This window comes from Argiope bruennichi, chromosome 2 (assembly GCF_947563725.1).
Source record: "Argiope bruennichi chromosome 2, qqArgBrue1.1, whole genome shotgun sequence".
In the NCBI taxonomy this organism is placed as follows: domain Eukaryota; kingdom Metazoa; phylum Arthropoda; class Arachnida; order Araneae; family Araneidae; genus Argiope; species Argiope bruennichi.
The window spans coordinates 34347779-34364296 of record NC_079152.1 but is presented as its reverse complement, the minus strand read 5'-3'; the positions used below and the strand labels follow the sequence as shown (position 1 = coordinate 34364296).

The 16518-nt window shown below is 29.1% G+C and overlaps 2 protein-coding genes across 4 annotated transcripts in view; both read right to left on the bottom strand.

Moving 5' to 3' along the window:
- The window catches only part of LOC129961710 (astacin-like metalloprotease toxin 5), a 31328-nt gene extending 29822 nt beyond the window's left edge, over window positions 1-1506 (bottom strand). The window contains exon 1 of the mRNA XM_056075252.1: window positions 1296-1506. Coding sequence (XP_055931227.1) covers window positions 1296-1389 — 94 coding nt within the window. The 5' untranslated portion in view covers window positions 1390-1506. The remainder of the gene's footprint in view (window positions 1-1295) is intronic.
- Window positions 1507-3575: 2069 nt separating this feature from the next.
- The window catches only part of LOC129962045 (uncharacterized), a 46543-nt gene continuing 33600 nt past the window's right edge, over window positions 3576-16518 (bottom strand). Inside the window, exons 1-4 of one of the 3 annotated variants that reach the window (XM_056075737.1) lie at window positions 16324-16390; window positions 16102-16178; window positions 7682-7928; window positions 3576-5687 (exon numbers count right to left, since the gene is read on the bottom strand). In XM_056075737.1, coding sequence (XP_055931712.1) covers window positions 5279-5687; window positions 7682-7920 — 648 coding nt within the window. In that variant the 5' untranslated portion in view covers window positions 7921-7928; window positions 16102-16178; window positions 16324-16390 and the 3' untranslated portion in view covers window positions 3576-5278. Of the gene's footprint in view, window positions 5688-7681; window positions 7929-8466; window positions 8781-16101; window positions 16179-16323; window positions 16391-16518 lie in introns of those variants that run through there. The other 2 variants (XM_056075736.1, XM_056075735.1) reach the window with 2 other exon arrangements.

The following is a 16518-nucleotide window of genomic DNA, read 5'->3' as shown; positions in this document are numbered from 1 at the left end:
CCAACAGCTTATTTATTTTTTTCCAATACCTTATATTTTTAATTTGAAAAGTTCACTGGGATTTTTTTCTTGTTTTAACAGATATCTGAGACAAAATTCACCATAACTGGGCAAAAACTGTAAAATGGTAAAAAAGACATAACCTTCGTCTTCATATATATAACATATAGGTAAAAAATAATATTTATTATTATCTGTACGTATACATATTCTTATAGTATGTGATTACATTCGTGATGAAGTTTTTGAAAAGGGTTTTAAAACATTTTTACCTTTGATTCTTTAAATAAAATGGATTGAAAAACATCTATGAAAAGAATAGCAATTAAGAACCAAAAATTGTATGAAAATTTGAAGGAATATGGATTTTTTTTTGGATAAAAAAATAATATGAACTTAAAATTCTTCCTTTTTAGAGGTTTATTAAATTTTTTATTTCAAATTTTGCAAATAACTAAATATCACTACATTTAGTACTAAAAGATAAGTATTATTTATTTACTGAACTAAGAAATATGCATTATGTTTATTTATCTTTGAAATATTTTTGTCAACTAAAAAAAATAGTAAGATATTTTCAACATTTTTTGTATTATAAAACTTTAAAATAATTGTAAAATTTTCTTTAAATAAATGTAACAGATTACTGCTTCATTAATGGAAGAACTTGCGGAACGTATTAAGAAAGAATTTTACAGAATTTCAACAAAATATAGGAATTTGATTTTAATTTAAAAAGATTTTTCGAAAGAAAATTTTACTAACTTTTAGAATTTGAGGAAATTGCATTTAAAAATGCAAAATAATTTATAACGTAAAATATTAAAATATGTATATAAATACAATTTCTGAAGAATGAAAGTAGAAGGAAATTTCTAGTTATTATATAAAGGAAACTGTTACGAGATTAAGAATATTGTACTATGAAAATTCAATATTTTCATCACACATTGAATTCTCAACGTAATCACGTATCTTAGTAACTCTTGTATGAAACTGAATGTTAAAACTCTTAAGTGCACAACTTTATCTGTAGAAGTTGAATTAGATTTTCTATATTAACAGATTTCTTTGGATCTATAGAAATTTTTTTCTTAAAAGTTAGACTTCGTATTTTTAATACGTTATGCCTAATATGTTAGGAGTGCAATTTAAAATACACGACATATCTTCAATATTATAGTAGAATTCCGAAGCCAAACTCTTTATATCTGGCTATCATGACCCCAGGTTCATTGGGAAAAAAACAACGGTTTATTTATAAATTGAAAGAAAAAGGATCAAAATTGTATTACCTTCGCTTTCATGAGCTATAACAACGGAAACGAAACTAAAAATGAGTTGCAAGAAATTCATGGCAGAAATTTCAGCACTTCGTTTTCTTAACATCAACTTCTATCAGCAATATCTACAGAAAGACGGTTCTATCTTCGAAACAGCTCAATAGAACACCCATGTAAGAGACAGATGTTTCTTAGACGTTAAATATATCTAGATAGCTCTATCTTTTTTTTATCAGTGCTAACAATATTATTTTGTCATAATTTTCTATAATACAATTCTGATATCTCCAAACTGCTCTTTTTTTATCTGATCATAAGTTTTCAGATAAAAATTAGCTTTCTTATCCTTTCTGATTATTCTGATTAGAATACCGTGAAAGACTTACAGATGGTTGTATTTTCATAAAGAAGAGTCATCTTAGAAAATGCATTTTTGAAGAAAGAAATTTGGAATTAAATAGAGATTAGCGACAAAGAAAGTTTCTAATTTTAAGATGTGGCGCAAAAGCAAAATATTAGTATCCGTTTCGTTTATAAAACCAAATATAATAATATATATAGAAAACCTCTTTTTATTCTTATTATGTCATATGAATTATGTATTGACTTTTTAAAGTTGACATAAAAATTTAATACTAAATTTATTTAATTATTTTTAATGCTATTATTACACAATTCCTTTATATAAACAATGCATTAAGTTTTAACAGCGCATTAGTTGCTATAATTTCATAGAAAACTTGATTATTCCCTCACATTTTTTGGAGATCCATAGTCATTGTGGCAGTTGCTAATAACATGCTTTGAATTCAAAGAGTAATTAGATTTCTGATTGTCTTGTCTTGCTTAATAACCTAATTGTTAATGTTGCATTGCCTATATTTTTAAACCATGAAAAAAGTACAAAAATATGGCAAGTTTTTTTAAAAAGGGATCATATTCTCCTATAGGTGTGAGAAACCTTTAATATTTTTTGTATTTATTAAATTTTCCAATATTTTATCAAAATAACTACTTAATTTATGAACAAATCAATCTTTCCATTTAAATATATAAAATACATTTTTTCGTCACTTTATTCTCCTCTAGCTTTTACACGAGACTTCATACGCGTGGAAATAGATTGGAATTTATAGCATCAATGGCTTTATCTTTTGTTACTCCTGCGCATGCGTGAATTTTCAACGCTAATTGGGGCACACACAAATGTATGAATTTTCTACGCCATTTGGGGTAACGCAATATAGATTATAAATTTTTAATTTCCATTATTCTGTTTTATTTTAATTCAAAAGTACTTCAGAATGAATCCGCAAGATCGATTAATTAACAATGTTTCATTTTAAATGCATCGAACACTAAGAAAATAAACAGAATCGTTTGAAATAATAGTCAAAATCATGTTAAGCCTAATCTCATTGGCGTGGGGAAAAAAACAAAACCCTGAAGCTCTACTCATTTGGCGATTTTTGGCGGGAAAGTTAGTTTTTAATTAATAAACAATTAACCACTCAATTAAACGAAATAAATAGTAGCCTATGTCCTATTCCAGACTATAATCTATCTCTCAGCGAAATTTCATCCAATTCTGTTCAGCCGTTCTGGCGTGATTGACTATCAAACATCGATCTATCCATCCTAACTTTCACATTTATAATAGTAGTATAGATTCATTTCAACCTTTCATTTCATGAAAGACACTTTTGGAAACCTATTTGAGTGGCTCAATAGTTCAAATTAGTAGTTCTTTAGCATGAATAATAAACATTCAAAAGATTTTATATGAAGGAAAGCTTATTAGCATTGGCTTTAATAGCGTTTGCGTTAGCCTGTAAGATATTCATCATAGATTTGATCAATGCACTTTATTATCTAACTTTTGTTTTTACTTTCTATCTAACCTATCAGTGATTTGTGATATAACCATAAACATGTCAATGTCCTCCCAGTGGATTATCATTAATCAAATAATAAATAAAAATATTTGGTTGAATGTATACTAGAAGCTAATATCTGTTCCTAATTATATTCAGAAATATTGAAGAATATTATGTATACATAAAACAGAAATGAAATATTTATTCGCAAAAGATTAATTTATATAAGAATGTGTTTTGCAAGTTTGAGGGAATAAGCAGAAGCAAACCTTCGTCATTTTTTTTTTTTTTTTTGTGAAATAAAAAATAATTTTCTGACTCGCTTCATATTTTTATTATATTTCTTAATTTCACAAACATATAATGTAATTCTATTGACTTTGAAAATATTGTACATTCAAAGACAAATTAAAATATATAAGTGCATTCAGTCATTTATATATTTTCTCATATTTTTCTAGAAAAAAATTTAAAAGAAACAAATCAACCATAACCATACGTAAAAACCTTTTTCTGAACATTTTATGGTCATATATAATGCCCAATCCGACCATAACAGTTAAATGGTGCAAAAAATAATAAATTACATCACTAACTATATTTTTACAATTTATGAAAAAAATACAAATGGACATTTCTATAATACAAATGTATATTAATCTAAATATGAATAGGTATAACACAATTCACATGCTTTCAAACACTGAAAGGATGTCTTCATAAATAAAAATGATTGTCTCATGCTACAAGTGCTGATTGTGACAACAAATGAGTATAAAATAATTTACACACAATCGTTGACTAAATACAAAGAGCTGTTGGAACAATAAAATGTATATGTCGATGCAGCTAGGCGAACTTTCAGTACGACGTATCTAGGTGATCTTTCTATATCTAGGCAAATAAGGAGGATACTGTAGTTCTTGATGAGAGATGGGATATTATTGATAAAAATATTCTTCTTCATAATTGTCTAGAAGTTAAAAGACTACTAATCCTGGAAAATTGCCACCTTCCACACTGTAATTCTCTGCTGCCAACGATGTGCTTCGTGCACGGTGTTGGGATGGAGTGCCGTAATGAATGTAATTCTCTGCTTGATAACTAGCAAACGTAAGTAAAAGAATCTACCAGCCGGCCTCCTGGCTTAGGGGTAGCGCATTTTCCTCGTGTTCTAGGCGTCCCAGGTTCGAGTCCTGGTTTGGGCATGGTTGTTCTTCCTGTTCTATCTGGGAGATTTGTGAATGTGCCCTCCGGTAAAAAGGGGTTGTGCAAGTGAATGAGTGTTGCGTGAGTCGTCAAGTCGTACTCTTGGCTCAAATTGGCTCTACGATAAAAACAAGAGGCGCTCCCCTTTTGGCTTAAATCGGCTGTCTTTGAAGAGCGGGCTTGTCCATGGCAAGTGCCATAAGAAACAACAAGAATTTACCCACAGCCGTTGACTAAATATATAACAGTCACCGAACAAAAAGGAAGTTGTCGCTTTGTGGATTCGCGATATGTTGTTTGTACCCAAGTGAATAAAGAGGAGACTTTGGTGAGACTAGGTCTTCCGGTACGATGTTAATTTGTTGATGAGCAAATATACTTTCAGAATTGGCTAGAGGTTTAAGGATAGCCTGTTCTGGAAAACCACCTTTTGTAAAATAAAGCACTTTTAGATAAATACCAAATGCGCATAAAATATTACAGCCAGTCGTTGACTAAATAATAGAATTGTCAGAACAAAGAAGATGCATTAGTACACATAAACTTTGTTTTTTGGAATTGTAGTACGATGTATATACTGTGGTGAATAGCATATAATCCAGTTAACAACTCTTCTACCTGAACGATCGTTTTGGTAAAATGGTTTAGTTACTGGACTGCTAACCACAAGATCCCAGGTTCTATTCTAGCGCATCGCATACCGCCAAAATACCTAGGCAAATATGGAGAAATCTGTGGTTCTATTTAGTTCTTGCTGATAATCCCTGATTTCCAATACTGATTAATGAGCAAATACGATTTCATTAATGGCTAGAAGCCTACAAGACAGCCTTTTCTAGCATATAGTCACCATCTGTAACGCAAAACACTTCTTGGTAACTAACAAATGAGTATAAACAAAAAGGTGCATTAGTACACATGGATGTCGCTTTTTGGAATCTTAATATGGTGTATGCACTTTGACGAATAAGGAGGCAGCTGTGGTTCGACTAGGTCTTCCTGATAGATCGGAATTTGTTGATGTGCAAATACGCCTTCATAATTGGCTAGAGGACCAAAGACTGGTATTCCTGGAAAGCAGACGCCTTCAGCACTATGAGGTGCTGCTTGATAACTCGGAGTTCCTAGATAACTTGCGCCTGCTTGATAACTGGGAACTTCCGGATAACCGGCACAAGCTTGATAATTCGCAATTCCTTGGTTACCGGGAACTTCTTGATTAACATCTTCTTTAGATGACAGAAGTGAACTTCTGGCATCATCGCCCACTTCTTCATTTTCGGAATTACAGCAATATTTGCAGAACCAAGGAATGCAACTATAGAAAGAAATGCATAAATTTCATTAAGAATCATAAATTCGAAAAAAAAAAAAATATAAAGAGTCTGGTTTTATGAAATTTTGAAAATATAATAATATTAATAATACCGATTTGAATTCATGTTAGCTATATCTTCAAATTATTTTTTCAAGTTCTTCCATTTATTTTATGTTAAAATTTTTCCATTTATTTATTTTCTGTTTCTACCTTTTAATCATCTATTATTTAACTGTATTTTTGGCATTTACAAATCGTTTTTACTTTGTCGTGTGTGTAGTAGTATAAAGAAAGTAACCATCAAAAAATTCGAACTCGAAATTTTGACGAATCTACATGTTTTAGAATCTCCCTGAGCTCGAATAATATATGTGGAAAATGTCCGTCTGTCTGTTACAAGAACGCTTTGAACTATAAAGTTGAAATTTAGTATACAGTCTGTATTACACATTTCTTTCAAATTTTGAGTAAAATCTGTTTAGAAGAATTCCGCCTGTCCTGGTGTTCGGATATAAAGTAATACGATAACTACAAAATCAATTTAAATTGGTTATTATTATTTCTTCGATTAGGTTTATAAGTTACGAGGAAGAATGTCGATAACACAACCACTCTGAAATTACAGAATGAATATAAAAATCATGTTTTTCACTAAACAAATCCAAATAACATCCAAAATTATAGAAATAAAACTATAGAGCAAGGCAATTTGAAATAAAGTCGTAACAATCTGAAAATAATGTCTCAAAACAGCTTGATGAAAATTTATAGGTTTCCACTAGCCAAGCAATGTATTAAAGTATAGGTGTTTGCACCTCTGTACAGTGAACCCGATAAATGCTCCATCCCCACCCCTCAAATTTAACAAATTCATTCATCAATGGATGAAACGATAATCATGAGACAGAACATTTTATATTTAATTCGAATATTATTTATTTAGAAAATCAATAAGATATTAGTAATTTGCATACAAATATCGAAAAAATTATCTTGATTTTCTTAAATTCTGATCCTGGATATTTATGACAGCTAAATTTTTTTCTAGTGATCATAACCTTTTACGAAATCTGTAAAATATAAAGATACCGATTTTTTAAGCAATAGCAAAATTACATAGTAATATATCGCCACATACAAACCTTCTCTATGTACAATATAAATGCCAATTAAATGGTCTACAAAAAGATCTCCATTTTCTCTTTTCTCAAAGTTTAGTCCTATTTAATATCACATGGAAATACCAATTATTATCCTTACTCAATAAAAATAAATGTAAACATGGCATTAGTGTAACTATCTACAGAGTGAATAGAGATATTACAGATTAATAATACGAGGAATATGATACTTCGGACAACTGATTGAAGATTCCCATCTTTACTTTCCTAAATATGATCTGTAATTCATAAAAGTAATAAGCCTCTAATAATCGGAGTGGGAAAAGGTTAAAATATAGATATTATAAAGAATTAAATATTTTAATTCTGAAAATTATTTATTTTTTTAAAAAAATTGTAAAAATTTCATTCACAAAATTATTTACTGAGATTCTAATATAGGATGTTTTGATTCTATATTATATCCTATTTATTCCTATATTATTTACATATATTATGATTTTAAATTGAAAATCCTTTAAAATACCTTGAAATTAACATACATTTTAAATATAATTCTTTAGAATTTTCATTGCATTTATATTTGAATTACAATTCCCGCTGGTGTGGTGTGAAAGTTTGGAATGGGGGGATCCTCGTCATGTGATCGTGGTTCAAAATTTCTAGGTCTGTACCAAAAGAGCCCTAGTGTTACTTTAAAACGGGAAGTTAATATAGATAAACTAAACTAAACTAAATTTGAACTATAAATCGCATTATGTTACTGTTTAATAAAAAAAAAATCAGATTTATTGATTTCAAAACCTTTTAAATTTTATATAAAAATACATTTTAAAGTGAGTCACGTTTTTACTTCAATACCATTTGACTTACCAGTATATAAAACATATGAATTCGAAGAGTCCGAAGAGTCCTGTGAAAAGAAGGAACAGTTTCCCATCTTTGTCTGCTTCAGGAGAAAATAGACACATCACAGCCAGGCCTAGGAACAGGATTCCAAGGAATCCACTGATACAGCACCCCGCTTTCTGCATAATGTCTTCATTGGAGCGGAAAGGGCTTCGAGGGTTGTTACTAAGGTTCCTCCGGTAAACCCAATATCGAAGATGCATGGTTATATCTGAAATAATTAAAATAAGTATATACAAAAAGAATTTAGATTATTTCGAGAAAACAATTTTTGGTGTAATATAACAACGTGCTATTCAGTAATAATTAGCTACCGTTTTTGTCTATAACTGTACTTTGTCTTGTTCTTTGTTAAGAAATATGGAAAATTTGATCAACATTTTTAATTAATTAATGATAATACAATAATATTAATCGAATCATTTAAAAAATTTCTTTTAAAATTCAGTAGTTACATCATTTGCTTTCATGCGATCTTTTTTCATAAATTTTGTTCCTGAATGATTTAATGAGACAATTTAAAATATAATTTTTGCACTAAAAAGTTATTTTGTATTAAAATTAGCTTCAATTATGTTTATTTATGTTTATATTCACTATTTTAGTTATTTATAATCAAATTTACTCTATTGATTGAGGAACACAAGGACAAGAAATATAAATTAATGAAATGAAATTTTAGATTTAAAATCGCTTAATAGAAGATTACGGAATACAAATAATTATTGGATTATCAGAAGGATACATACCATATGGTAACTTCATAATCCCCAGCACATGTGTTTCGAAATTCAATTTGGCTGACAGTCTAAAATTAGTATCAACATATTTGAAATTTTCATTTCTTAATTTTGGTTAAGCACTCCGATTTCTCTTCAGACTAGAAATGAAAATTGTCTAAACAGCAATACTTAGCTTAATTTAATCAATGCAGAAGTTGCGACCAGGGAAAACCAGCTGGGAAGTACGTGCAGAAGAAACATTTCCTGTTTCATTTTCCTTTGTATTTACTCATTTATTACGCTCGGTATCTGCTCTCTCATACTAGAGAAAACTGAAGTTCATACATTGTATTTATCTATGTATCTCTATATATATCTATATCTACATCTATCTATTACAGTTTTATCTGTTGTAGGTCAGCATTTCGCAATTTGTATTAACGAAATTAGGTTTAAAAACAGATAATAAAAGAACTAAAATTCAAAGTGTCTTAGAAAATTGTTTCGATTTATTATTTAGTAAGTATAAATGTAGCCTTAGTTAAAGTTTACGGAAATTTATACGAGGTGACATTTCCTTCTTTCTAATTTCGAAATTGAGTGCAGTATTTCTCGATATGAATCGCAAAGTCTATAAACTTTTAAATATCAAGGCATGAAATTCTTAATATGTATGAAAATATCATTTTATTATTACATGTGTTTATATATGCTGCATATGTTTATAAATTTATTTACTTACATGCATTTGAGTGAATATAATTTAGTTATTTTTTACTTCCTGCGCAATTATTTATTTACTAAATAATTGCACGGTAGCCTTTAACCGTGCAATTATTAAACGCGAATTATTTGATTATTTTGGTTTAGTTATAATAACGTCCCATTTTAAAGCAACACTAGAGCTATTTTGGGACGGATTTCGTAATTTTGAGCCTGGGTCAGATGACGAGGGTGACACTTGAGCTGGCACCCCTTTCCTAACTTCCACACCACGCTAGCTGGAGGATGTCTTGCCCGAGGGATTTAGAGAGCACCAGCCTAGTTTACACGAGGGTTCTTCTATGGAACCGGCTCTCGAACCTGAAGCCGTCCTGTTCCGAAGCCGAGACTTTACCATCAGACCCCCACAGCCGAAAATTATTTGCGAATGCAGCTGATAAACTATGTACTAGGGCAACATTACAAAGCCTGCAATCAAAATTAATGTCCCATGCCGTTGTCATTTATTTTGTCAAATCTTTCAATATTTAGGTTATTCTAATTATTACGAAATAGCTGTCTTTGGCGACCAGCTTGTTCATAAAGATTATTGAATTTTAGGCTGTTGCGTAATGAAATAGGTGGGCGTTTTTTTCTAAAACTTCACCTTGTTATTTGATAACACCTAAAATCACGAGTTTAATTTAAGAAATGTGTTACAAATTTATGTGGGTGAAAATTAAAAATTGTATATTTAATGAAATAAAAGTGAAAGTGAAAATTTTATTTCAAAGTTAATCTTCAAAGAAAGCAAAGATTTTTATCTTAATTTGAACAATTGTAAAAGCATGAGACTGAAATGTTTAGGAGGATGAGTTGGAATTCAATCATAAAACTAAAAAAAATTGGCACAAATTGTGTATTGAATTAAGATTATAAATTTTTAAAAATAAAAAAAAAGGAACAGGAATGAAAGCGATCTCATTATAAAGAAAATCTTTTGAATTTCAAATTAATGCAAAACATTTTTTGTTAGGAAATAATTTTAAGAGATAGTTATCAATTTCCATAGCTAAATCATAACAATTTCTCATTTGGTTCAGCTGATTTGCGGGCTGAATGAAATTTTCTGTTTTATTTTTACTTGTTGATTTCTTTTACATCTCGTTTCTTCTGACTGCGTGGAGATTTTATGTCTAGACAAACCCTCAGGAGAGCATTATTAATTATATTTTTGCAGCTCCATTTATTATCGAAGATTTGAAGGAAATGCAACTATAAAAATATACAACGAAGCAGTTTCGAATTGCTGTTTGTATATTTGTTTCCACACGGCAATAAATAATATAATAATTTTCTGTGCTATATACGTTAACGTTTTATACATATAGTTAAACCTCAATCAGCACTTCTCATAATGAGCAAAACAAAAAGTAAGAAAATAACTCGCTTAGCGGACGATATTTCGCAGAACGAGTGACGAAGGACATCTTGATGTCATATGCTGGATTGACCCGTATCTGCTTGTGTTGAACAATTTTTTGTAGATAATCCTTATATCAACATGGAAAAAAAATTAACCAGATAGCGTTGTCAAATGCGACTAGGAGATACATGTGGAGCGTTAATTTGTTTGAGAGACACATTTTTCTCTCTTTTCAAGTTGATGATTATAAGATTAGAGGTGAAACCCAGCACCATCGAAGAGTCAGTGGGATAATACAGCTAGAACTGCCAAAGAACTTATGGAGCTGCATTTTGCGTCACAGCAAAAAAGTTGCAAAGGAGTTCTGGTCAGGAGAGGGAATAATAATAAACGCAACCGATCAGTAACCTTCTATTGAAATAAGGTAAATGCTGTAAATACCGCATCTCATTTTTGCGAAATTTTGAACCGTAGACAAAGATAAATGTTTTCAGACAATTATCTATTGAAAAAAAGCTATGCGCATTTACAATAAATTACAATATAGTAAATTTGTTTGAGTATTTTTTTTTAATGCAATGCGTTATTCTATTTTGCATAGATTTCTATGGAAAAAATTGTTTCACTTAACGATGTTTCGCATTATATAAGATTTTGGCACAAATTATGCTTGTCAAACTATATAAAGTAAAACGCACTTTCTATAGTTTATAACTATTTTTCAGATTTCATTTGTTGATGGAAATTAATAATTTTTTTTCAGTTGGATAACAAATCATTAGAAACCTAAGACTGGAAAGAAAGAATAGGAAATAATAAAAAAAAAGATAGTTTTCACTCAAAATTCGAGTTGCAATTGTCCAATTATTGATGCACCAAAAAAAAAATATGAAAAGACAGCTATTGCGTCAACTTTAAAACAATTTAAGTGGAACAGAATGACTGTATGAAGAAGTTGGAAACGTGTTTTCGAAAATAATTCTCATGGTGTCTCTTACGCTAATGGTGATTGTTTAAAAAATAAAATTAAAACTGTAGACATAAGTGCAAAAATTACTGAAAAAAGCAGACATTTTCCTCTTAGCTGAAGAGGCTCCATGAGATCAGCAGCTCACGCAGTTGAGTTTTCGTATCAGCATTAATTGAAATTTTGAAAGAAAAAAAGAGAGAGAGAAAAAAGAAAAAAAAAAAAGAAATCTATGAAACGAGTTTTTATCCCCTATCAAACCATGTTTTGCATAAAAAAAGCAATGTTTTAAAGTCAAGGATCATGCCTACAAGTTTAAAATACAGTAACGAAATCATTGAAAAATCCAGAAACAACCTGAACACTCGAAATAAACATTTCATTTAATATTTTTAAGTTATTGTTAAATTTAAACTAATTTTTTGCTGATAAATTTTGCATTACGTTTATTTTCTTTTGCTACTATTACTATGGGACATAGAGAACATGTTTTTAATACAATTCATTGTACCAATAACGTTATTACATTTTCATCCACCATTAATGGCGTGTAGCTTGCATTTAGTAATTTTTTCTAATCACCTATTCATGTTAGATTTACACCCTTTAGGTAAGATAGGTCGGCGTGGGAAATAAATTAACAAATCAATTACAGAAAAGAGAGAAACTTGTCTTTGTATATCATTAGAACATCTTAGAGATGAAGAATACTAGCAAAATATACTTGCCATTCTGAGATCCGTTTTTTAAGTTAATTATATTACAATTTATATTACCATTACAGTTATATATTTACATTTAAAAAAATAATTATCTCTAAACATATTTTTTATAAAGAATTGGGATATTTTAAATAGAAACAATTAATTAAAAGAATTTTAAAAAATATGTTTTCGATATCTTGTACACCATAGATACCATATATTATTCGCCAGGAATTATAAATTGAAACAGAGAATGATGAAGCAAATTCGACAAGAGAATAAATGTATTTTTATAGCTACACTGGAAATTAATTTTTAATAATCGATCTATCTATATTACTAATAAAATGAGGGTGCATGACTGTCTATGTGTGTGCGTATGTAGGCGTTTTTCATATCAGATCATTTGATCTACAGCTACCAAATTTAGCGCATGTATTCCTTAGAGTTTGGGAAGTGCACTTTGGGGTGATTTTTTTTTTGAAATTTTAATTAGAATTTTACTTAATTAAGCTGACTTATGGCTTTTTCCAGGATTAATTTAGAAAATGTCATAACAAAAAAGAAAATTTTACACCATTTCAAAATTTAAAAAAATATCTTTTCATGATGCGAATTTAATAATCCCGCGAATCTTTGCTGAATTTTGTCAATTTTGTAAAAAAAGTATGTACTCGCTTGACTTCCAATAATGGATTATATTGTTGCCCTGAAGTTCCAGTCGGTTTCATCAACTATCTGATCGCATGATTTTTTTTTCATTGTTGAAATCTAGAAAGCAAGGTTTCTGTTTAAAATCTGCGTAGTTTTTGAGTTGTATAAAAAATAAGCAACAGTATCGCAAAATTTAGAGGATTGATGGAATCGCATATTTACAATTTTCATATTGCCATGATGTCATGAGACTAATCTCTAGTGGAAAGGTTCATGTGTACAATAAATAAAACCATATATAAAATACAATAAAAATAACATGGATTTATACACGGATTATAACACGGATTAATATAACACGGACTACCAATTTAATAAGATAATAATGAAGTAATATCTAAATTATTTAATGGAAATTAAATCTAATCAAATTCCTCGGAGAACCAACATGTCGTCAATGGCGACAAATAAAAAAGTGAAGTTACTATGCCGCAAATGTCAGAAGGTAAATGAACTAAACAATTTAATTTTTAATATCAATAAGATATCATAGTATTTGGGACTCATTTGAATTAGAAAGCTTTATGTATACAACGAATAGAATATCTGTCGCCGGCGTCCTGGCATAGGGGTAGCACGTCTTCCCCGTGATCTGGGCGTCCCGGGTTCGAGTCCCGGTTTGGGCATGGTTGTTCTTCTGTTGTTCTATCTGTGAGATGTGTGAATGTGCCCTCCTGTAAAAAGGGGTTGTGCAAGCGAATGAATGATGCGTGAGTGGCAAAGTCGTACTCTTGGCCCTAGTTGGCGCTGCTATAAAAAATAAGAGACGTTCCCCCTCAGGCTTAAATCACTGTCTTCGTAACAGCGGGCTTGTCAGTGGCAAGTGCCATAAGAAACAAACAAACAAACATAATATCTGTCAGATTATTTAAACACTACCGCATTCTGGCTATGATAATTTGATGCTTAAACGTATTATCCGAGGGAAAACTGAATCTTAAATGATGCGACAAGGAATTAGTTGGAAATAACATAAACAGTACTCCTGGCGAATCACCTGGTATTCAAAGGCGGCTACTAGAATGATAAAAATTAGATTTAATGAAAAAAGATTTGGATTTTAATCTAATGAAATCGGATAATAAAGCTAGCTATCGTTAAAAATGAACCTTTTTATGACGCACTAAACCATATTTGTTCTTCCTTTATAATAATAACATCAAATTTTTATATATCGATGCTAATTAAACTCTTTTTAATGATTTTAAACTGCACAAAATTACTTACACAATTAAATTACATATGCTAGTGTATGAAAATATATATTAAAAACTATGAACTATGACGTGAATTATGAATTAATAGAAATAACGTTGACATTTATATCAAATAAGCTATTTTGAATTGTAATTGTTTCTTCTTTCTAATATAATTATGGCTGTAGAAAAAGTAGTCACCAAATTTTACTATTTAAAAAATAAAAATAAAAATAATAAATTAAAAATAAAAATAAAAGTTGTCAAAGAGGAGACATTTATTTTTATTTTATCTGGTACAAACTTTTATAAAAAAGGCAAAAGCTCAGAATAAAAAAGAAACGCATTTTAATGCCAGTTTTACTAATTTACTATCATTAAAACACAATCATATACCCGACGGAAATATTTACAAACAAATAACTGAACTGCAGCTATGCATCTAAATTTTGGGCATAAAATTGAATTGAATACATATATAAAAGCTTATGCACAACAGTTTCCACAAGAACCCAGAAGAGTTTCCGAAAACTTTTAGATTCAGATTTTGCCACGATATTAATTACTTGCTTTCTACTACTTTCTGTTTCTTCCGGAACATTTGCTAGCAGCACTTTGTCACATTCCGCGTGCCGGACATGTTCATGCGAGAAGCTTAATTAAGTTGGATTTCTTAATGAAATAGGCGACCAAATTTCATTTAATCCATTTGAATAGACTTAATTAAATGAATGGATTCTTAGTTTATTTAATATTTAAAAATGAAATTGCTGATTTGAAAATTCGATATTTAACAACTTCGATGAGGAGAAGCTTTTAGTTTAATTCCAAATGCCACTAGAGACAAATCACTAGTTCATGTTATTCAGATTTGTCATTAAATCTAAATCAGAATTTATACAATTTACCTTTTATAATTTAACTGATTGCGGGACAAATGGTGTATATTCCATGAATTAATTTTAGAAAAATTTTAGTGTTAGAATAATTTTTTTGTACTATTTAAAAATATCTGCAAATTAAAATGATATTTTGAACATGATTATTTAAAAAAATGCTCAAGTGCAATGGTTCGGAATGTTATGGATATTTTTATTTTAATCTAACTCATCGAACAAAAAACATTTTCTCCATATTATGGATAAAACTAGCTATGTGTTTTAACAAACTACAAAATTTGAGAAGATACTCTTTAATAACTTTATACGGTTTTTGAAAAATCAGATTTTAAAATTACATTTAAAGAACATCGTTTACAATTAATGTGACGATTTTTTTTAACAAACAATCTTTATTTATAATTTCTACTCATAGGTTATGACATAGATACAGTAATTAACTCCAAAATAATTATAAAATCGTAGTACAAATATACTACGCAAGCTCCATTCTTCACTAGAAATTTGCATAATCAACACTTTATATATGTATGTATGTAATGATATTTTAAAATCTAATTGAAACTCAATTAATTTCTTAATTTTTAGTACAATTCAGCACAAAAAGTAAATTCATTCTAAAATATTTTTATATTTCCTGATCCCATTCCACTTTTTCTATTTAATTAATGCCACAGAAAGCTCTGTAAAAATGCTTTCGTCAGCGATTCGCACGCTGAGAGTGAAGGGATAAAAAATTCCTGACAAATTCTTCTAAAAGATACGTGTAGGAAATCAATATATATATATATAAGACTTAAAAAAGTGAAAGAATAAAATAGAATCGATGAATAAAATTTCATAAGATAATCTGGAATGCATAACAAACTTAAAGGGTTTTTTTTTCTTTAACTCATTTTATTATTTAAATTTCTATCTCTTTCAAACGAAATGCATCATTTAACATTCAAAAATGATTCATAATGGAGTCTTAAATTTTTTAACTTACTTATAGTATTAATTTTTATTAAAATAATTAATAAAATATAAATAAAAAATAAAACTTAATACTTGCTTTTATGTAGATGCTACGTTTCTAAAATATCTGGAAATAGTACTAAACCTTCAAACCGCAGCATCCAGTGATAAAATCTGCAAAATTTAATAAAAGAATTCATAAAAATTAAAATTATGATATATATAAACATTTTATCGAGATATATATTTAAATATTTAAATAATAAATATAAATACATTATACATATTAAATAGTGAGTATGATATTTTTTAAACTTACAAGCGCAACTTGATACCTTTTCTAAACATTACTGTATGCTTAACTAAATTCACGAGGAAAATGAAATTCTCAAATAGTGAATATTCTTTTGTTGAGAAATTGTATTAAAAAGATTATATCTTATCTTTTATTTTTTTATCAGAATCAGTTTATATTTTTCTTACAATGGTATGTTAACTAAAAAAACGCTTGGAA